Raw genomic sequence first — 23,078 nt, 5'->3', positions numbered from 1 at the left:
AAAAAATTAAAACCTTCTAACTGTCAAGGAGACTCTTGTCCAGCACCTATCATCAAGGAAGCTGCCCATGACTTAGCCCCCTTCATCACCTCCTTCAGCAATGCCTCCTTTAAAACCGGTACTGTACCTGACAATCTCAAGGATGTGTGGGTCATCCCCCTCATAAAAAAACCTACACTAGACCCTAACAGCCCATTCAACTATAGACCAATCACCACAGTGCCTTTCCTCCTGAAAATCTTGGACCGAGCAGCCTATTTACAAATTCTGGACTACCTTGAGGTTAATAAACTGCTTGGCCTTAGACAATCAGGCTTCTGCCCGAAACATGGCACCGAGACAGCCCTCCTAGATCTTAAAACACAAATTCAGGGCATCAAAGACAAAGGCAAGTTAGCTCTCTTACTATTACTTGACCTGTCCGCAGCGTTCGACTTGGTCGATCACCATATTCTCTGTCACCACCTTAAAACTGCGGCCCACTTCTCAGATGAGGCTTCATCCTGGATCAAATTGTTCCTTGCTAACAGATCCATGCGTGTTTTCTCTCCGACTGCATCAGCTGATCCCTCACCTGTCACTTGTGGGGTCCTGCAAGGGTCCTGTGTGTCTGCCACATTATATAATGTGTTTACCAAACCATTATTCGATATCCTGGACTATCTGGCTGTTACCTGCACCAACTATGCGGATGACACCCAGATACTCATTCCTATCACGGGGGACTACCCCACTGATCTCAAGGCTCTTAACGATGTCTATTCAGTCATCCAAGACTGGATGGCATGTCACGGATTGTGTTTAAATGATAAGACAGAGTTACTCATCCTAGGCTCCGAGACACGTCTTACCAAACTGGATCCTTCCTTCAAAGCCTTTATCATCGACCGCAACGTTATTAAGGTCTCTAGCAATACCAAAACTATAGGTTTCCATTTAGACTTTACCCTGTCTCTGACTAAACAAATCAATTCAGTGGTCTCTGCCTCAGCATACACTTGCAAACTTGGAACAGCCTGTAGACCCTTCATCTCCGCTCCCAACCGCATCATTCTGGCCAGAAGCCTTGTAATGGCCAAAATTGACTATTGCAATGCACTCTATCTCGGAAACGAGCCAACAGAACTTGAATAAGCTTCAAGTAACACAAACTAATGCCATCAGAGCAGCCCTTAATATTATATAATATAAAAAGCCCCGAAAATACCTGTCCAACCGATTTACTGTCCATACAGCCATACGCCCTCTTAGATCTGCACAAACACACTCAATTACCATACCCAGATTCAAAGCTCAAAACGCTGGTGGCTCTAGCTTCCCTATACTTGCCTCCAAACTCTGGAACACACTCCCTAATTCACTTAGGTCTGAACCCCGTTTCAACACCTTTAAGGAAACGGCCAAACTTTGGCTCACGGAGCAAGACCCAGCCAATGCTTTCTAGCCAGGCCCTTCTCACTAGATACACGAAAGCCAGTCGGCACTATCTAGACCCTACTTTGTAGACTTTCCTAGATATTGACGTCCATCATTATGTTCTTCCATGTGTCTATTCTGCCTGCTTCCATTCCTAATGCTCCACTTTGACTTGTATTTTGTACCCCAAGCTTTCTATTTGGAGGTTGTCTCGTGAAACCTTGTAAGATATGCGCCCAGATGCCCCTGGGCCTGGTGCGCTATACAAATAAAATAAATACAAAAAAATAAAAATTTAGCCTTACAGAGTACCATGGGGAGGGGGTGTTTTGGACAAGCATAAGTTGAATCCAGAGGAAGAGACCGCCTGACCGAATTGAGTATTGGCCCTGGAACTCATGTCCAAGCAGTAATGCTTACAAAAATGTGATGGGTAGGCTCACGTAGCCGCCTTGGCAATGGTCTCCAAAGGGGAACATACTTTTGGAAGGCAGCAACAGCAGCCGCTTTGCCAGGTACAAGATTGGCATGAATGCCCTTCGGAGGTTGAAGGCGCTGAATGGTATTGGCCTCTGAGATGCAGGTGGCAATCCATCGGGAGATGGTAGCTTTTGAAGCGGGTTTCCCTTTTGGGTCTCCAAACGTAACAAAGAGTTGGGAGGAGCCCCTGAGTTCAGATGTTCTGTCCAGATAGAACTTCAGAACGTGTCTGACATCTAGATTGTGTAATACTCTCTCGGCGTCTGAGGCCGGGTTCGGGAAAAAAACAGGTAATGACATAGACTGATTCAAATGAAAATCTGTCACCACTTTAGGAAGAAAAGGATGAGTGCAGAGCACAACCTTATCCTTATGAAAGGTAAGGAACAGATGTTCCACGGCCAAGGCTTGAATCTCGCTTTGCCGAAGTCACTGCAATCAAAAAGGCAACCTTCCAAGAATAGTACTTCCGATCCGTCCTGGCTATAGGCTCAAATGGTTTATGGCATAAGGCGTTCAAAACCACATTTAAATCCCACTTTGGGTGAGGATTGCGTACAGGTAGAAAAAGATGTAACCAGCCCGCAAAATGCCTTTTAATGACTGGATTCGTCAAAGAAAAAGGAGTCATCAGTGGATAGGTAGGCAGCAATAGCCGACAAGTAAGTCCTACAGGATAGGACATGGATGTCCGAAGTGGCCAGATGAGAAATTAATGAAAGGACAGTGTCAATCGTAGCATGTCTGGGGTCTAATTGTTTAGCTAGACACCAGTGACAAAACCGGTAAAACGTGCTCCTATACTGAGACCTTGTAAAAGGCTTCCTGGCCGCTTGGATGATGCGCATATTGTCTTCAGACAGGTTTAACTGCGCTAGGGATTTGAACTCGGGCACCAGGCCGCCAAGCTGAATAATTGTGGGGAGGGGTGCCACATCTGCTGATCACACTGGTGAAGCAGGTTGGGAACCAGCGGCAGTCTGATCGGAGGACAAATCGACAGATGCTGAAGTTCCGAAAACCAGACTCTGGCTGGCCACCAAAGAGCTATGAACGGGAGAGTGCAATTCGATGCATTCCTGAGCTTGCAGAGTGACGGATGAATCGGAAGAGACGGGAAGGCATATGCCTTCATGTTGTGCCACGGTATCTCGAGAGCATACCCTAGAGAAGAGGCCCCGAGACCGTTCCTCGATGCATAAAGAGGAAGTTTCCCTTTGTGACAGTCGCAAAAAGGTCCACTTCTGGAGTGCCCCATTGGCGAAAGATCTTTGAGAGAACATCCAAGTTCAGTTCCCACTCACAGTGGGCCACTGTCTGCCAGCTGAGTGAGTCTGCCGTCACATTGAGTTGCCCCGGAATGTGCACCGCCAGCAGCCAAATGCCGTGCTGGATGGCCCCTGCCCACATCTGAATGGCAAGGTCCAAAAGGGGTAGTGACTTGGTACCACCCTGCTTGTTGATGTTAAACATGGATACCGAGTTGTCTGTGCGGACGCAGACCACCCGGTTCGTGATGGATGGATGGATGGATGGTTGGAACGCTTTCAGTGCCAGAAAAACGGCCAGGAGTTCTAAATGATTTATATGAAACTCTGTCCTGCGGTGTCATAGATCAAAAACCTGGAGATGATCCAGAGTTGCTCCCCACCCTAGGAGGGAGGAGTCCGTGGTAATAAGTCACTTGTGGGCAGGGCTCCTGAAAAGAGACCCCCACCATGAGATTGCTGGTCAAGGACCACCATAGAAGGTCTGCTATCATGCAGGAAGGAACTGGGATCATCTTGGAATCAGAGTCCAAAGCCTGAGACCAAGAGCTCTGAAGAGCCAGCTGAGTACGCCTCATTTTGAGACCAGCAAGAAGAGCAAGTACGCACAAAGCCATGAGGCCCAGAAGTCTCTGGAACCACCAAGCCTTCATGTGCTCTGACTGGATGAAGAGCTGAAACGTGTTGAATAGATCTGCAATCCTATCTGCCGTCAAATACACCCTGGAGTCGATCGTGTTCCAACAGAAACCAAGGAAGATCTGGTCTTGTGGGACTGTCATAGAAGATTTCCGCCAGTTCACCAAAAGCCCGAGGTGGAACAAGAGCTGAAGGAGAGACTGCTCAATGCCGTCAGTGGACAAGGGCTACGTAGGAGCCAATCGTCCAAATACGGATATATATGAACGCCCTGTAGCCGAAGGAAAGCTGGGTTGACCGACATCTTCGTAAAGACACGCAGGGCAGAGGTGAGACCAAAAGGAAGCACCCGGAACTCAAAATGCTCCACTCCCAGGGAGAACCGCAGATACTTTCGATGTGGCCCCCCATATCAGGATGTGCATGTTAGAGTATTTTATTTGGCAGGGTGTGATCATCTTGAATTTCTCTTGGGAAAGAGAAATATTGAACTGGGAAAAGTCGAGGATGGTGGTACCACCCTGCTTGTTGATGTTAAACATGGATACCGAGTTGTCTGTGCGGACGCAGACCACCCGGTTCGTGATGGATGGATGGATGGTTGGAACGCTTTCAGTGCACAGGCCAGCCTGGTTGGATTTGGGCACCGTGAACAGTCGAGAGTAGAAGCCCTCCCCTTGCTCCCCGAGGGGGAACAGGTTCCACCGCCCTGAGGTCTAGAAGCTTCTGAACCTCGGCTCTGAGGGAGGATTGAAGGGTGGGATAGGGGGAGGGGCAAGCGAAAGCCCGCCCGACCGATGCACAAAACCCACCGATCATCGGTGATGGTCTTCCACGCCTCCAAATGAGACGAGATTCGTCCTCCCACCAGAGTCTTGTGCGACTGACAACAAATATCATTTTGCAGATTTGTTGGCCGGGAGACTACCTGCTCTTGGAGAGGAGGCTGAAGGCCGAGAGAAAAACTGACCACGTTGTTTTCGACGGGTGCCACCAACCGAGGGTCAGTTCTGCGTGCCCGGCGGAAGGTCCAGAACATTTTCTTGCGCCTCCTTAGAAAACTTTGTCGCATGGGGCCACGCCTGGCGGGAGGTCTCGCTGCCCACCATCAGGCCTCGAGCTGAAGTATCCACATGGTGTGCCGCAGCCTCCAGGATATCCTGTGCCAACACCCTAGCTTCTGACAAGCCGGCCTTGTCCAGCCTATCCGAAGGAATGCACTCCTGGAAATCAGCCAACTCCCTCCACAGCTTCATATTAGTTGCTGCCAGAATCGGCTCTGTATTTGCTTGGTGAAGTTGCAGTGCTGAGTTAGCAAAGACTTTCTTGTCCAAGTAGTCCAGAATTTTGTCTTCCCTGGAAAGAATCTGAGCTGCAGCTGTAGAGCTCACAGAGGCCAGCTTAGATTGAAGCGTGCCCGCAGCTACCACTGTTGAGGAAGGAAGCGGGCAAGACGCCAAGGCTATCTCCTCGTAGGTGTGAAGCCTGTAACGGGCGTCGATTCTCTTATTAATATGTAACCCGGTATGGGGTTTATCCCAGACCTTACGGGTCTCAGCCAAAACATTATTTTGGAGGAACAGGCCGGTGCGCTCTTGAGGTGACAAGGTGACCGCTCCGGAAAGCACCTCTTCCTGCAGAGCGGGGGCCTCGGGTACTGGAATGTCGGGGGGGCCATCCTATCCAGAACCCGGTCATGGAATGCTCTGACAGAGCGGGGCTGCTCATTGCTATCCTGATCTGCCTGAGGGTCATCCAACGGATCGTTGGCAGGCGGCTGGGCTGCCAGAGGTTTTAAATTGCTATCACGCTCCACTGGTGTTTTCTCTACTGGAGACAACTGGGATAGGGGCGGAAGAGATGGAGGTGGACCGATAGGGAGAGGTGGTACAACCGGCGGAGCCACTGGAGTGGAAGGTGGCGCCGTAGCATCAGGGTATATTTCCTTGAAAAGACCCTTAAAGTATTCCTTTAAAAGGGTCCGAATGGATGAGCCTCTGAAATTTCCCAAAAAACGCATCCTCTGATGAAGGCTTAGGCGCTGGGGTAGGCAGAGGCCTCTCATAAGGGGCGTGCCCCCACGAACGCAATGAGGAAGGTTGCCAGGAAGGCCCACCACCAATCGGGTCCGCGTAGATCAGCGGAGCTGAAGTAGTAGAAAGCGAGACTGTATGTAGCAGTGGCATCCGAGCACACAAGTCATAAGAAGGGCGGAACAGATTTTTACATTCCACCAAAGGCAAAAAAGGATGCTCGGCCCTAAAACTAAGATTCCCAGCACCCGCCGTCAAGAACCTAGGTGTAAAGGAAGGATGCAAAATGGCAGCCGTGGACCATGAGGGGTGGGTGCCATTTTGTTGATGCCTGAAGAGAACTGCGTCACATGTACAGCTGAGGCAATTGTCTCCACAGGCTGGTCAGGGGACTTAAGTAACCATTTAGCCTTGACACAAGGATCCTCAGCCGAGCCGGTACTGGGGGGGTGGGGGGGGGGGGTCTTGGATGTTTGCTTGACATCTCAGAGGTGGCCCAACATTAGCCTCCAAGGGAGGAACCTCGGCAGAGCCGGTAACAGGAGTTACAGTGCATGACCGCCCTCTTTGCACCACGACAGAACCAGTATTACCGTGATGAGCATGGGAAAACTGAAGAATGACCCTTACAGACAACACCTTAGGAGCAGGTCTCTTGGTTTTGTTGGTCCAGACCTTGGCCTCAAGTAGACGAACCTCTGGTTTCGTCCTGGTATGTATAACTCCCTTGTAAGGGGCTTCAAGCCGTGGCTTGGTACAGAAAGCTCCAGAAATGGAAGCCTCAGAGCGTACCCCAATGTCTGTGTGGAAAGCTCCAGAAACGGACACCTCGGAGCGAACCCTGTGTCCAAAGCCTCAGACGAACTGGGCCTACGTTTAGCACCCGACAGGTGAACCTCGGAACATGTTCCGGTCTTGGCAGGCCTGTTGTGGGAACCCTCTGAGAAAACTCTGGTACGCCTATTAGGCCTGTGAGGCACCTCAGGAGAAATCCTGGTGGTAGAGCTACTAGAGCCCCTTCCGGACCGAGAAGACCCCCGGAAAGGAGTCCCCTGGATGGGACGCCCTTAAAAGTAAGGAACTTACCGGACGTCTCAGCTTTTCGTCGATGAAAAGCTGAAGATGAGGCGTAGGAATGCAGTGAAAAATGTCCTCCCACCGGAGAAGACGGTGCTGGAGTGCCCAGACGAAGAGGGAATCGCAGTAGAAGCACGAATCCCAGCGATGGCCCAGACAGAGACACTCCAAGCGGAGAGAATGGGGATCCGCCCTAGCGAAGCAACGTTCGCACGAAGAACAGGACACAAATCCCAGACGCTCCGGCATAGACGGACTATGCGACCGCATGACCACAGCAGGAGAGAACAACGGGAACAAAAAACCCCGAAGATGCAAGTGCGTCCAGTCCCGACCGCGCAGAGAAAAGTACTGAAGGGCGATGCGCGGGGCGGAGCTCAGGAGGGCGGGGTTACTGCCGTGTGCAGTCGGTACTCCGCGTAAAAAGAGGACACACTTTCAATTTTTGATGCTTTTTGGAAAAAAGTGCTCTGGTCCCGTCCCAAAGGACGGAAATGTCACACGTATGGAGGAAAGGGGACGGGACGTTGAAGTATGACAAGCTACTCGCAGATGGAACCCCCCCCCCCCCTAGAGAAACCAGTGACATTTATAATGCAACTAGTAGAAAGTGCCCTGATTAAAAATGATTTAATCTATGAGAAGGATTTCTTCGATGCCAATAATCCCTTTACTGATCAGGTCAAACTGTAACACTCACCTGGTATCCACGTGGACGTCACTCGGCCTGTTCTGACCTCTTACGACCTCGAACCCTTCCCTGGAGGCTATTCGACTGGAGACTGGGCCTGAAACACAGGGTTGGTAGAGTTTAACTCCCTATTGTCTCTGTGTGCTTGAACCCCTTCTTCCCCGGGGTCCAACCCTTCTCTTTCATCCACAGCTCACCTTGTTTTCTTGGATAGTGTGCTCTCCGTCCTGCCTTCAGCTCAGGGGCGCGTTGATTGATGCGGGCTCGTTGCTGCCTAGTTACTTCACTGGCAAGAGTCCGACAGGTAAGTATAATGAGCCTTTTGAACAGTTCTCTAACTTTGTTGCTTTCCTTCCTTAGATGATGGCCAGAATCCGGGGATGGCGGCGTGCTGCTGAGATGAGTAGCACTGAAGGTGAGTGAGAGCACGATGCACCCCTTTCGTATTTGCATTGAACTGAGTTCTTTTTCTGTGCCTTTTAGGTGCGGCAACGTTTTCAGCGTGGATGCCGGTTATGAAGAACAAATGTGGTGGGTAAGCGCGGTATGCGGCGCCTCTAGATGTTTCCACACTAACTGGAGTGTCTTTTCCCTCTTGCAGATGGATGATAAGTTCCAGAGACAGAGTTCCCCCAGAGTGGCTGGGATTCAGGTAAGCGTTTGAAACTCGTACAGTATTTAAAAATAAGCGGGAGATTTGCAGAATGCTTACTAATGCCTTTTTTCTGTTCTTTTCCCTTTTCCTTAGGAAGCGGCGTGCCGGGATGGGAATGACACCGCCGAAGGTGCCCGCAGAACAGAAGTAGCGATGACTGATGGGCAGAAGCGCCGCAAGGTAAGGCTGTTCCTAACAGTGTTCTTGTTCTTGCAGGAGCTGAGCGCAGAAGAAAGATGCAGGCCTACTGGAGACCGATCCGAACACGCTGAGTGTCACGCTGCAGGTGCAGAAAACGCAAAGCATGTTTCTCAGCCTGGGTGTGGCTTAAATAGTCTCTGGGTATCCCAGGTGCCTCTGGGCTGAACCACACCCAAAAGACTAGACTGCACATGCAGTTCTGGGAACCGAAATATGTGGGGGCATCCATCTTGTCCCCATCAATGCACTAAAAGTCCAATCCCCAATGTTATCCTATGGGAGTGAGTGAGTCTGGTGCCACAAGCGCCAAGTCTGACTCCAAGCGGGTCTTTGGAGGGATGGAGAGGCCCTTGAAGGCCATGTAGGTGATTGTGGCCTGGCTCCAGCCTTGACATCTTGGAGGGGCAGGAATCATGACACAAACTTTGGGCGAGATATCGACAACATCCTCATGATATTCGAGAGCAGTGAGATAGACTTCGCAGAATTCATGATGTGGACAAACTCGAAATATGTTCTTGAAATTCAGATACGATCAGCAGATCCCAAGTGAACTTTTTCTACTTGATCCTTGGTTCCGTAGACCGGAGAATCAAAAGCATGGTATTTAACAAACCGACAGACCGGAAACTCTCTCCTACTGTTTAACAGCTACCCTCCCATGAGTCTGAGACAGAATCTCCCGTTCAGGCAATTTCTGTGATGTAGATGGAACTGCACTAACCCTGAGCGACTGACGCGCAATCAACAAACTTATCAGTAAAGCTAATTAATCGGGGATACCCGAGACGTACAGTCAAACATGCGAGGAAAAGCTAACAAAAAACATCCCGAGAGACATAACCCTTGAACATGAATGGAGAACTGATGCCCCTGACACCATCACAGCCGTCTTCAGTTCCTCTCCCTTGGTTAAATATAATCAAGAAGGAAGTGACAAGACTATGGCCACTGCTTAATGTAGGCAAGTTAGAAATTGGTTCTCTGAGATTTGCCTTCAAAAGGAAGCGCAATCTACGAGACGCTTAACACATTTTAAAGAGCCAATAGAATAAACTCCAAACACCCTGTGGAACCAACATGGTCCAGTAGGCCACGCTCCGTGTGGACAATGCAGTTTCTGCTCACTAACCAAGAGGTCCACAACCATAGATATAGGCTGGAGGCACCCATGGCTACAAAAACACTTCACCAACTGCAATAGCAGCAATGTTGTCTATCAGATTATGTGTCCATGCAATTTAAGATATGTGGGCATGACTACCCGCCCAGTGCAAATTTGCCTGGGGGAACATTAGTCTTGTATTAGAACGAAGAAAATCGCTGCACCTCTGGTAGATCACTTTATGCGCATGCGCAAAGGCCATGGCCCGTCTGACTTTACTTGGACTTAAGTGGAACAAATCCTGCTCTCCTGTAGAGGAGGCAACCTGCAGGCTGTACTCTTTTAAAGAGCAGTTATGGATTTTCCACCTCAGCACAGATACCTTTGGCCTTCGTGAATGCACAAGCTGGTAAACCCTGGCAACCCTGTAAGAGTTTTGACTATTTTGGGCTATGACTAGTAATGATCAAGGATCATCAACCTGGTATTCCGAGATGGATGGACAGCTTTTTAACCAGAAGACGGGAGCTTAAGCCACCAATGACCCTGTTGGGAACAACATCGCCCAACAAACAGAGAAACATAACTAAGCAGACATGAACTGCGTGTAACAAGTTCACAAGCAGGGCACACGTCTCACATGATGCGCATCAAATGTTGTATGGGTGCTCCGCAGCAGGAGGATCATGGTCTCAAGACACACTGCACTGCAGCAGACATTTCGCGTCCTGGGACAGCGATTGCAATCATACCAGTAAAGTACTAGGACCCTTTAGCAACTTTGGCACCCAAACCCTAGCGTTAACACAACCAGGGAACTCCTTTCAGAGTACAGCTTAAGCAGAACAGCAGCAGAACATAGCAAGTATATGGATCCTAATCCAATATGGTAACACTTAATCAGAGTGTTTGTGTGCAGATTTGAAAATAGCAAAACACTCTACTTCCATAACAGACACACAGCAGTGCATAACTAGATATGTGAAGGACCCAGGTGGTCGAGAACGAGTATGTCCGGTCACCGAGACTAACATTGGAACCTCATAGTCTTTGGACACTCCAAGATGGAGGATCCAACGACTTGAGTGCAACGCGTCATCGCACACATGATTGCAACCCTATCCCAGAAGGGATATATATATATATATATATACTGTCTAAAACTGCGCACCAGAGATTCAGCCTTCTTCCGCCGCACCCTCTTTTTGAAATCGAAGGTAAGATTTGCATTGTCCGGGGGAGCGGGCAGGAGACCACTCCTCTTCTCCCCCCCCTTCCCCTGTACTGAAAACCTGCACATAAATGTTGTTGCACGACTAAATTAGTACAAACTTGAGATAAATATCCCTCCACGAATCACGCATATCTGCCTCTCAACAATACATTTATTTGGGTCCTTCCCGGACTACGAAGGAGTCCCGATCCTGAAGAGGCATTAAAACACCACGCAGAGTTGAGGCATCACATGACGCTGCACTATGGGGCAAGGATGTATCACAAAGCGTCCCAGAGGGTTGAACACAGTATTTGTGAAAGTGTCTCGAGGGAAAATAACAAACATGCTGTCTCCCAACCCCTTTACCTCCTCACCCCCACCTCGATCTCTCCATATGCAGATGCAGTGATCATCCCCAGCCCAGCTTGCTCTTTCGGTTCCTATCATGCTACCGTGGCCCTGTAGAAAGTGGTAACAGTTAGATATGCCACTGAAACCGGTAGTCCCTTTTGTGGTTCCTGCGGTAGCCTGAACACGAAGGAGACCGCCTTTGGGAACACTAAACACACGCTAGATACAGCTCGTGAATTATTTGAGCCTCGTTTTTAGTTTTTGTTTTTAAAATGTACTGTGGGGTCTCTAAACAGGATAATTAAAGCTAATTATGACCAACCTGTATGGCCTCCATCACTTGTTAGGGTTTAGTATTGGCACCCTTTGAAGTGTGTTTTTTAATTGTGCTACTGAGCAGTCCCCCCCCCCCCCCCATTGCCTTGATTAGACACGGCAAGCCTCTTCCATCTCTCCCTAACCCTAGATAAGCGGCCCACCACTGCAACCTATGGCGTAGTCACCTCAGGAGGGCATAGCTAGTATGGTTGGAGGGCAATATAGGTTGTACATATTGACAACATCAAATGAAAGTAAATAAAATCACAGACCTGTTTGTTTTGTGTGTGAAAACGTTAGGGTACAGTTACAAGTCAGCTACCCACCCAGTCCACAAGTGTGTTTTCTGTGAATCTTAGCTGAATTTACATCTCAATTAATTTTTTTCAAATGTCAGTTAAAAATATGACTCTCTCCCAGACTTTGCAGGTGCTGGCCCTCTGAGAATATTTGGTATCTCTGGACCTTCAGGGCACTTATTTCCATGTCCATATCCACCTAAATGAGAGAGGTTCCTTTTACAGCCCTAGCGGTCATGGTACCCCTTAAAAATAAATTGTATCCATGACTTTCTGTATTTGAATGTCTGGCTCGTTCACCAGACATGGTGTTGGAACATTTGGTTGAAATGTACCAGCTGCTCAAGGAGCTGCAATTTATTTCCCCTCGGCTTTACAGTAAGACTTCTTTCCATCTCAGCCATGCTAGTTAATTGGCAGCTGTATTGGGTGAACAAGTCTTTTCCTATGCAGGACAGGCCACCCACGCCCCCCAACATCCAGTTTATGTTCCAACTCTTTTAGAGCTGATCTTGGATTCCACTGTCTGCTTTTCTCTGATTCCTGCATCTCCTATCTTCCTGTATTTTTCTGTTACCAGAGGCCAAACTGTGAATGTGGTCTCTCCAGTAGCTACTGTGCATTCATTGGTCCAAATGTGTGTGACATGTCGGACATTTTTCAATTTTCAAACGGCGTCTTAAGACCATAGTTAGTGCCTTCAGTCCTCGCAGAGCCCATCTGGATGACCCTACGATAAGTGGACAGTGGAGGTTTGAGAGCAGCACAGCACATAGCAATTTACTGCAGCTCTAGACTATCTGGATGACACTGAATGCCTTCTAGCCATCCATAAGAGACAAATTCATGTGGCACTTGAGAAGATCTGACTTCCAAGCACTACCTGAAGAAGAAGGGATGGATGGTGTAAATAACTCTCTGCATGGAGGCAAGGTATATATGGTTCTGGGCCTTGGACAATGGCATTTGCTTAGCTGCTTTTCATCCTCCATGGAAGGAGAGCGTCATAGCAGATGCATTAAGCAGAAAGTGTGCAGTCTCCTACAAATGGGAGTCTGTCAAGAGGTCCTGGAGGTAACAATCACCTTTTAAGAGACTTCTCTGGTAGCCCCATTTGCATCAGTTCTTCCACAAAGTGTTTGTTTATCTGTTGCACAGAGTTTGCCCTACTGGGGACATTAAGGGATACAGTGATTGTTGATCTCCTTTACAAGTTTACTTCTGACCCCATCATACTGGTGGTTCTGAGAAGAGTGAGGGGAATGGAGGGATCACCATGATTCTGAACAACCCAGATTGGGCCATGGTAAAAACCCCAGGTTAGAGATGGACTGGGGAGTCACCTCTTTTACTCCAAACATGGGACCTCACCACAGACTCTACATCCTTCAAGAACCGGAAACCAGTATAGCATAATCATAGTAGACTACACTACAAGATATTCTGAGGCCTCCCTTCTAGGAGTGAATGCCTCCCAACAAATGTGGAAGCACTTGGTATCCTTTTTCATCCTGGTAGGTTTTCTTAAGGGAATCCTCGTTGACAAGGGCACAAGCGTTCTATCCAAGTTTATGGGCGAGATTAAAGAGCTGCTGCATATTCAAACCATACACACCTCTGTATATAGACCACAAACTGTTAGGTTGCTAGAGATGTTTAACCAAAGTGATTTGTTAGGAATTTAGTGACGGAGGATGGGAAGAATTGCTTTGCTGGGTTTTGCTTGCAGTTCATAAGACACAGCAGGTCTCCACTGGATTTACCCATTTCAAATTTGTGAATGGAAGACAAACTCTGGACAAACTTATTATGAGAGAAGCTTAGGAATGGAGAGATCAAGGTGCGAAAACTGCTCACTTTGTACAAGGAACAAGGGATGGAATATCTCTGGTATTGTAACTAGTACTGCAGAATCTAAGAAAATCCCAAGGGTTAAGGAAATTCCTCTGACCAGAAAAAGCAGACTTCTACAATTTCAGGTGGGGGCAATCTGATCATTGGTTTATTGCCTACTGCTAAGAAGCTTGTGGCACTGTGATATAGGCCCTATATAGTCAGAGGTGTTGGGCGACCTTAACTAGAGTTCAACAGTGCAATGGGTGCAAGAGAGACACAATGTATCATGTTAATTGGCTGTAATTCATAAAGGGAAGATGGCAACCAGACTGTCCTGAACTTCACAAGATTGGTCAAGCACATGTCACCTCCACCAAGTGACTTCCACTCTTGTATATAAGAATCTCTGTGCTGTTTAACAAGAGATTTTGTAGACTATTGCTCTACATTTTCAGAGCTGCCCCGTAGGGATCGGATGTTTCTCTGCCATGTACACTCGAACCCAGAGAAGCTAGTTAGAATTAAAGCTTGGAGTAATTTGCTTAGACCGCTTACTCTAAGCTTGCAGACTACTTGCGAAGGAGGAGAACCAAGAAAGTTCTAGAACGCTTCCAAAGTTAACAATCCTCCCTGATAGTCTTGGCCGAAAACCCCAATGTTTTAGGTGATTTTGCATTGACCTTTTCAACGTCAACAAGCAGTCACAGTTCCATGCATATCCCCTGCGGCAGGTGGATGAATTGATTAAAACGATTGGCCACCTCCTCAGTGATTATACACCTTGAAATATTACCAGTGGTTGGTGGCAAGTGTCTCCATCTCCTGAGGATAGAGCAAATGTGCCCTTTTCTACCCCTGATCATTGTTTCAATTATCATGTCTTGGGTTGCACAAATCTCCTGTGACCTTCTGCGACTTATGGACTGAGTACCAAGACACTATTTCCCCTCTAATGAGCAGCCTCAAACTTTACGCTTGTCACTAGCCATTGACTAGGGATTGACTCTTGGCGACTAGAAAATTGTGTCCTGTGTTGCATGTGAAGAATTGAGGTGGCAAGTTACTTTTACTGCCGGACTACTAGATTGTAATGACATTTTTTGCCCCATAATGATGTCATTATTCACATTCTCATTAACTAGGGAAGAAATAATATGCCCCCTCTACTTGGCCGTCCCATGTGTTTAGAAAAGCAAGGTTGGGAGGATAGCTCGGGGGCAATACGCGTGTCTTGTTAGCAAGACATCACATAGCAACACAGGTTCGAATCCCAGTCCTGCACTTAAGGACTGGTCTTGGTTATAAAAGATTAATTAACGGCGAAATGTCACCTTGCACAATCCTTTTTAAAATATCTAGCATTCTGTGTGCAGTGAAGTATAGGCTACTCCAAGCAGAAAAGCACCACCGTTCAAGGCATAAATTAGATTTCAAAAAATAATTAGCAGAGTTTACTAACTAAAATTGTATTCATTAGCAAACAGACCCATTTGATTAGCAATCTTGTACTAATATTGTTAATGTCGGCAGAAGTTATTTGTACTGTATACATGAAATGAACAACAATACAGCATTTTTGCATACAGATGAAATAAGACATTAGTCAAAACAGTTGGAGCGTGCAAATTATTTAAAATTCAGCTAAACCTGCAGGTCAGGTAACTTATTTTACCTATTCAAAATAAGAGAAATGCACTCAACCCATAGCAACGGATGACAACAAATGCAATATCTGTAAAATTGTGCATGTCACTACAAATCTGCTTTATGGTTGGCACACTGCTGCCACCCAGAGGCCATCTATGTACAGTGAAACTTGTATTTGAAGTTTACTGCAAACAAAGTACATGTTAAATAAAATTTTCAAACATCCCTTGCAAATGGTACTAACCCTTCATAAAATCTACTTGACTATGCGAGTGGGCGAAAAGATTGTGCCGCGAATGAGGGTCTGTAAATTGTAAAGGGTTAGCTGATGAAGGGACACAAATAGATAATGATAAAAAAAAGCTTGGCCCGCTGTCTCCTGAAGGTGCAAATATATAATTCAATCATAATTATAAAGCACATTGAGCTCTGGATGCCTGCTACGGTGTATGGTAGTGCAGTAGATTGTTAGATGTAGCAACTGGATGGAAATGCTGATCACTACTTTGTGTAAACATCTAGTCAGCTTTGTGTATTCATTATGTAAGAGAAAAGAAGGGAGACTACGCAGAGTGGATGCGTAGCGAGCATAAAACTGGGCAGGCTAGGTGTAATATTGTAGTTTGTGTTAGAACCAAAGGATGGCTGACCCCTTCATCGTGGACCTGGGGAGCGTATGAAATCAAAAAACCAAAGAACGTAGTCGCACAGAAAAATACTAATAGAAAGAGAAATCAATCCGACTCTGGTGTGCGTTCAGAAAGGGGATCGGCTCGGTCAGTACGAAGTTACATATTCATATTTTCTATTCATCAATTACACACAATGGTATAAAAAAATCACAATGACACATGATAGATCATAAAACGAATCGAAATGCATTGTAAATCGCATACAACTTTGGTGCTGCCTAAAACTCGAATAATTTATCTATTTGAAGAGCGAGTACAACTATAGAATAGCATACATTTCTAACTAAGCCTCATTAAGTGTGCCCTGCTGCAGTCAGGGGTAATAGCTGTATTTCTTTCCAATTATACTTTTTATGCAATCTAGATGAGAATAAATAGTACCAAAGGATTGTATTGTGCAAATCGTCATAAAGTGCTATGTGAGTGCTAAAAAGCACACCAGACTAGGTGCCAAATGTCATATTGTAGTTTGTCATCTCGCTTTCAGGGTAGCTAGTATAAAGCAAAAGGCTGATACAATAGAAAGTGAATGAGTATGTATCAGCGCATGGGTCGAGCAGCAATTGCACAAATGTATGCAACCAGCAATTTACAGAACTAGGTTTGCCATTAAAAGCTTGTGTGATCATGTACATTTTCAGAAGTGTTCACTTGTCAATATGATGCATCTTCATCAAAATTCAATATAGATTTAGATACACTAACCCAATCTTTACTGTAATGCATGGAGACAATGTAATGTTTTACAGTGTCAATACTATACTTATGCATTATGTAATTTACATTTTTAGGAATGGAATTGCATGACTGCCTTTTAAAAATATATAAAGTGAACACATACTGGTCTTTGCCAGACAGGATATAGTTAGCTTTAGTGGTACTTTTATTAAGCCATCATCCATATTACTTCTGGTTCATTTCTGCCTAGCACACCCACACAGGCCACTTAAGAGTGGAGGAGATGATTACTGCTGCACTTTCTCTCCATTAGCACTTGAAGTGAACAGAGAAAAGAAGAATGAAGGGCTAGCTGTGCTTTGAATTAACATGGCAACTTAAATAGCAAGCTTTGCTACACAAGTGTCAAATTGATTAGCAAACCTTCAGAATTGCATAGCAAATTGCTATGCGACACTGCTTATTTTATGCCTTGCAGTTCAAAAAGTGCCTAACCCGGATACCAAGAAAGAACTCTACAGGCCTTGTTAGGTCTGGTGAGCTACTATTCAAGGTTTATTCAAAGATTATCCACTAGAAGTGGGACCCCTTACAGAGCAGTTGAAATCAGACCAGCCTTCCTGGCTAACTTGGGACCCGTCTGTGCCAAGAGCCTTTCAGTCCCCTGCATTATGCAGTCCCCTTGGTTGGTCATGGCAGACTTTACATTGAAGTTTATTCTACAAACCAGCTCATCCAAAGTAGGCTTGGGCACAGAACTCTGGCTAGAATGGGCCACGAGCAATGCAACCCACATATTCGCCACATGCTGTTAACAGAGGAGAAAAACAATGCTGTCGTAGAACTAGAGTGCTTGGCTATTGAGCATGAAATAAAAGCCTTAAAATACCACCGCACTCAGAGCAAATTCTGTCCCATCAATCATTGCATCCCATTAGACTGGAAAATTAAGGTCTTGAAACATCCTCTTTTGTCCTGCATGTTCAACCGTAACCCACACTGAAGAATATCGCAGGCAGCTGGACACCTTTTTTTTTACGGCGGTGCTGGGGGAGGGCGGTTTGGTCTAGGAAATGTATCTTGGTCACCTGAGACACCAGACTGGTGTCTTCCCTATCGGCCTTAAGGCATCCAACACCAGTGTTTCAGATGCTTTGGTATTATGTACCTTCCTGCATAATTGTCATATGCATTTTGCACTGATACGCAACTTCTAAAGACCTGTCCTCTCTATTACTGCTTTCCTATCCCCATCATTGAAACAATGTTACAACCAGAATTTCTTTGGGAGTCTGCGCAAAAAGAATTATGTTCATGATACAAATTGGTGACGTGGATACGAAATTCCACTGGTATGAAGTTCTGCATTCCCAAGACCAATATCAAAAGGGTCAGTTTTTTTACTTTTGTTGTAGATTTAAATTGTTCTTCCGCTGTGTAATTCTTCTAGGTAATTATTGGCAGAGCCTGTGGAACTTAATTTTGTATTCCATTTTTGACTGGATGGGTATCCTGTTTGAACTTGTGAGGTGCACAATTTTGGTCAGTCCTGAAACTAAGCTATTTTCTTTATTTTGTAAAACCAGCCATGCTGTGAATATATTGGAGAGGCAGTTATTTCACCTACTTATTGCTAGATTCTTAGACGTTGGAGTTTATTTAATCTTCTCTCCACTATTCCTTGTAAGCTTTTGAAGGTGTGAAAAGGTTTACTCTACTGCATTTTGGCATGTAGTTTTAATTGAAGAAACTGCAATTTTATGTAGTAAATGTTATTTAAGTGGTTGCTAGGGAAATTATTCCCTTTTGAACAATTTCTACATTGATTTTCAATGGAAAACCCCATCATATACTTCTTTGACTTAGTATTCTGGCTCCTTTTGGGCTGGGAGGCTGTTTTAGCCACACTTACCTGTTCAGCGCACTTTGGGGATTTGGGGGGGGGGGTACCATTTGGTACCTAAGGCACCTTGTAACACAAGCCACTCTGTGTGGTGTTACAGGGACACTGCCCTTTCTATTTTTGTTTAGTATATTTTGTTACCTTTTTAAGATTTTCACTGGAATGGTGCAAACCGTGTTTGGACATTTCTTTTTCTGCTGCACAATCTTTTTTTACAGCAATAAGCCAATTCCAGTATTTACTGAGTGGCTGCTTCTCGAAGTATGCGTCCTGTCCTTTGCTCACTGAGGCTGGAAACCCCCATGTAAAGTAATGCACTTTCACAGGATCCAGTCTTGGATTCCTGGTTAGTAGTGTGTGTGACTGGAACAGCTTGAAACTGGGATTGAGATGGTCCGTTCCCTATCTACATTTCACCTAGGGGTGGTTTAATGCTAGGCAGACGCGAGGCAGCTGGTTGTCTGTTTGGAAAGCCACTAGCCATTTGAATAGCACAGATTCTTCCAATTGGTGGGCTGAAGCAGCCTCCAGCCAGGATTTTTGGATAGTTTCTGGAGGTCACCCACTGGAACCAAGGGTCCGAAGAACGAAGACCATGCATATGAAAGCAGAACGTCTGCTGCTCATGAACAAGCATCACCAAAGCCAACCACTGTGGAACATCTGGACCGTCTGCAACCAGGGAAGATCTTCTCCCTAGAGTAGTGGGCATAACCAGTCCCATGTCCTGTCCCGCTGTCAGTGAAACATGGGAAGTGTGCCTGCAGCCTGGTGGGCCTAAGTGCTACATTGGACACATTTGCCTAGATCGACATTTGGCATCTCCTCAACTTGTTGCCCAAGAACCTCATCTCCTGCAGCATCTGTTCTCTACTGCGAAAATGGGCCTATCTGGAGCCTGTGTTAAATCTCCACTAACAGCCAAGCCCACCTGACACCCTGAGCATGGTGCCTTCACCCACATACTGCTCATGCAGTGTGCGGGTGGGGAGGGGGGGTAATCCTTTTGTCAAGGGAGTTGGTGGTTGTTGCGCATGGTAGTCGTTTCTGTCCAGATGGTGAATATCTGAAGCCACATCCACTTTGGGAGATCAGAACTGTCACCTACCAGACGCATACCCAAACCTAACACCTGCTTCAGCCACTGCGCCTACAACGCCTGGACTGCATGCAACCTGACCAAAAACATAAGTAGTGGTCCCCAGCATTTTCTAATGACCTGTGGTGTAGTTGTCCGAATTGAGGTTCCGCGGCCAGGTGTACTTACTACTCTTGGTGCCCCCCCCCCCCCCCCCTTTCCACCCTCACCCAACTTGTGGGGAAGCAGTTGGCATATAGTCTAATCTCTAACATTGCCCTTCCTTGGCAGCGGGCAGTGGAGTCCTGGTCAGCAATGTCTTCCTGGGGCCTCTCAATGTGTTGGAATTTTAGGGGAACCACCTTTTCTTTGAGAAACTCTTTCTGCAAAAATGTCTGACTTTTTGAACTTGCATGTTGGCTTGAGTCCATTGTTCTTTTAGGGAGACTTTTTAAATTAAACACCTACCGAGGCACTTAACTGTGAACCCTGCTTTTAGAACACAGACTCTGATTTACCTCGCTAGGCTGAACTTACGTTTCGTAAGGTAACGGTTTTATAAATATAACCAACTTTAATTATAGATGCTTATAGGTGTGTCACAAATAAAGCTTGTTTTCAGTAGTCTTTGTAAACTACCTGCCGAATTGTGGTGAACTTGGCAATTGTATATAAGGATGGCTGATGCACATTTCGGCTAAATGAAGGGGGTTGGGGGATGGAAAGGCGGGGTTCTAGGTTTTGGTTTTGGGGATTTACATTTTCGTTTGGTGCATTACTCAAAAAAGCCGGAACTATGAGCATTTCATGTTTGGGATTAGCTTGACTTGTCTAGCACTGACACTCTAGTACTGAGTGAATTTCTGAAATAACCCAGCCTCGTGGTATTTGTCAATTTTCTATTTTTTTTTTTTTAGGTTTTGGAGAAGGTGGATGTTGAACAGAAAATGAGTATCCGATTCCTACACTGATGGAAGGAAATCCACGCATGTGTCAATGACCGGGGAAGAAAGCCTTCTGCCGCCACCTCACCTCATCTCTCCATTGTCTGATTTGCCAGACCAAGAAGCCTTTAATTTGAAACGCATCGCACCATTAAATTTGAACATTTCAACCTGTCATCTTTGAGGCCAACAAGGTAGCCAGAGACTTGGTGCTAGAAAATGTGCGCTGAACCATCTCTCGAGAGGCTCTCGCGCACAAGTGCTGGTCTCCTAAAACCACTACTTGTAGAACTATGAGGGGTCTATCGAGTAGTTCCTTTGGAAGGCTGCTTCTTCCTTTTGGTTATCCAGAAAGAAGTAGGAAGTAACTCTAATGCGCCCACATCCATGTTCTGCATCTGGAGCATAGGTAGTATGTCTGTGGTAAAAAGAAAAACTGTAAAACGCATAAGGAATGTTTGCCCTTCACGAGCATGGCCTCCCCCCCCCTCCCAAGTAGCGCTTACCTGATGATGATTTCTTTATTGGGCAGATGATGAATGTGTTTTTTTCAAATGTCTTTGTGATGTCCAAGGCTCTCATTTTATGTTTGCTAATGAATGAGTGTTAGAAACAGCTGCAGTGCAAATGAATGGTAGCTGAAACTAGGCACGGTCAGGGTGCTTGACTTTCACATAGGCCTTACTCAAAGAAATTGGCGAGGATAAAAACCCTCATATATGCAGTGCAGAATATCCCACGTGGAAACACTGAACTTTTATGAAATATGCAAACCCCAAAACACTATTTAGCCTGCATTAATGCGCTAGTATTTAGAGGTTTTCGTTAATTTGAGACCTACTGCTAGCAAGTGCCCTTCCTTTTCCTGCACTGTGGGCCCATCGTGAAGATTTACTCGGCAAAGTATATTTATCAACACAGGTTTGGGAAAGAGCTCTATATCCTATGAATAGGGTTGTGTTCTATGCCCACAGGAAGTAAAACCGAGTACTTTGTGGGAACGTCGATATCTTCGATGCACACGTCTCCTCTAGGAGCGCACTTTGTCACTAGTACCTGTTCCCTTGGTGTTTGTGAAGGCTTGTACTGATCTTTCTTGTGAGGGGCCTTCTCTGTCCCATGGTTTTCTTGGGACCAGTAGTTGATCAGCGACAATCTGTTTTTGGTGTGAGTAAATGACAGTTTATTAAACGGGAAGGGGGAATTTTGAACAGTGCGAAAAGCAGATTACCCTGATAATGCTGTGTTCTGTATTGATTTGGTTGTGCCAATGTACTTTCTAATACTATTTCTATAGTTATTTGTGGTGGAGATTGCTTGTTTTGCCTGAAAGCTGGGCATCCAACTAAGGCGTTAAGTGCTTTGCTCTAGACCTCACCCTGGCCTCACTACTGTATTGAATTGGAGATGGTGATGCCTGCTGCTTTTTGCTGGGATACTGTCTTTCCATTTATGGATCAAACCTTTTTCGCAACTGAGTTGTTGCAACATAATGATGTTTTGTTGCCAAAATCAATTTTTCTTTTTTCTTTTTTGTTTCTTCCTCCGGTCCAAACTGGACAGGTTCTGTTCTGCTGGCTGTAGAATGAGGTCTTAACTTTGTATGGTAGACTAGACCAGCTTTGCCACAAACACAGGATTATTTGTGGACCGCTTTGGAGATGGCGTCCTCCATTTGAGAAGAAAGTGAAGGGCTAAGTGTGGGGTCTAGGTTTTTAGACACGACACTATTGGCATTCCAATTAAACTGTGCAAACCGAGAGGGACTCGAGGAAAAAAAGTAGAATTTGTTCTGGCAATGAATGTGTTAAAAATCACCTTCCAAAATGCAAAACTGGGAGTGGATTAAACGGGCAAAAGGCCCTGCATACGAGTTTTGAGGTAATTTAATAAAAAATGGGGTAATTAGTTACTGCAAATGTTAACACATTTTTCCACCAGGTAAAAATTGCAATAATCGGATTGCCCCTTCTTTTTTCACTGCATGTCTCAAAGCTGCTGATGGAGGGCATAGTTGGAAAACATTAGGAAATAAAATATAGGACACTGTTTTTACTCATGGAAAAATATGCAGATTTTCATCACCACTTAGCTAAATAGGAACTTTTAAAAGAACCAATAGGACGCACAGGCCAATATAAATGTTAATTTGGTAGTCTACATTGTTTGCTTTTTGAAAGTATACAGACATACCATACAAATGTTATGTGTTGCAGAAAAAAATGTTTGTAATAAGAGCCGTGCCTTATGCCCGATCCGATTGAACGCCAAAATGCTTCAATCCATCATATTTTATTTAAACACGGTAACTAGCTGAAATAAAACTCTATTTAAACAGTTGCTGGCCGAATGGGACTTCAATCAGGTGTTGGGAGTGCAAACCGTGTTAAGTCTTTAAAGAAGTAGATTTCCTGTGAGCTTGTGTGGTGTTAATGGGGAGAGATATGAGGGTGGCTTATTTCCGCCCCCCAATTACATTGTATGTAATGTATGGCGCCAGCTGAGCTGCTCCTTTGGTGCATGTACTACGCCATACATTGCATTATTTTTT

At 45.8% G+C, this 23,078-nt stretch overlaps 1 protein-coding gene across 1 annotated transcript in view; it reads left to right on the top strand.

Annotated features, from left to right (window-relative positions):
* CHP1 (calcineurin like EF-hand protein 1) overlaps nucleotides 1-22,867 on the top strand; it is a 225,055-nt gene extending 202,188 nt beyond the window's left edge. The window contains exon 7 of the mRNA XM_069638857.1: nucleotides 20,501-22,867. Within this exon, the coding sequence (XP_069494958.1) occupies nucleotides 20,501-20,554 (54 nt within the window). The 3' untranslated portion in view covers nucleotides 20,555-22,867. The remainder of the gene's footprint in view (nucleotides 1-20,500) is intronic.
* The last annotated feature ends 211 nt before the right edge of the window (nucleotides 22,868-23,078 follow it).

This window comes from Ambystoma mexicanum, chromosome 14 (genome assembly GCF_040938575.1).
Source record: "Ambystoma mexicanum isolate Mex_15411 chromosome 14, UKY_AmexF1_1, whole genome shotgun sequence".
In the NCBI taxonomy this organism is placed as follows: domain Eukaryota; kingdom Metazoa; phylum Chordata; class Amphibia; order Caudata; family Ambystomatidae; genus Ambystoma; species Ambystoma mexicanum.
The sequence above is the reverse complement of the archived record's forward strand: the minus strand, read 5'-3'. Positions and strand labels throughout refer to the sequence as shown.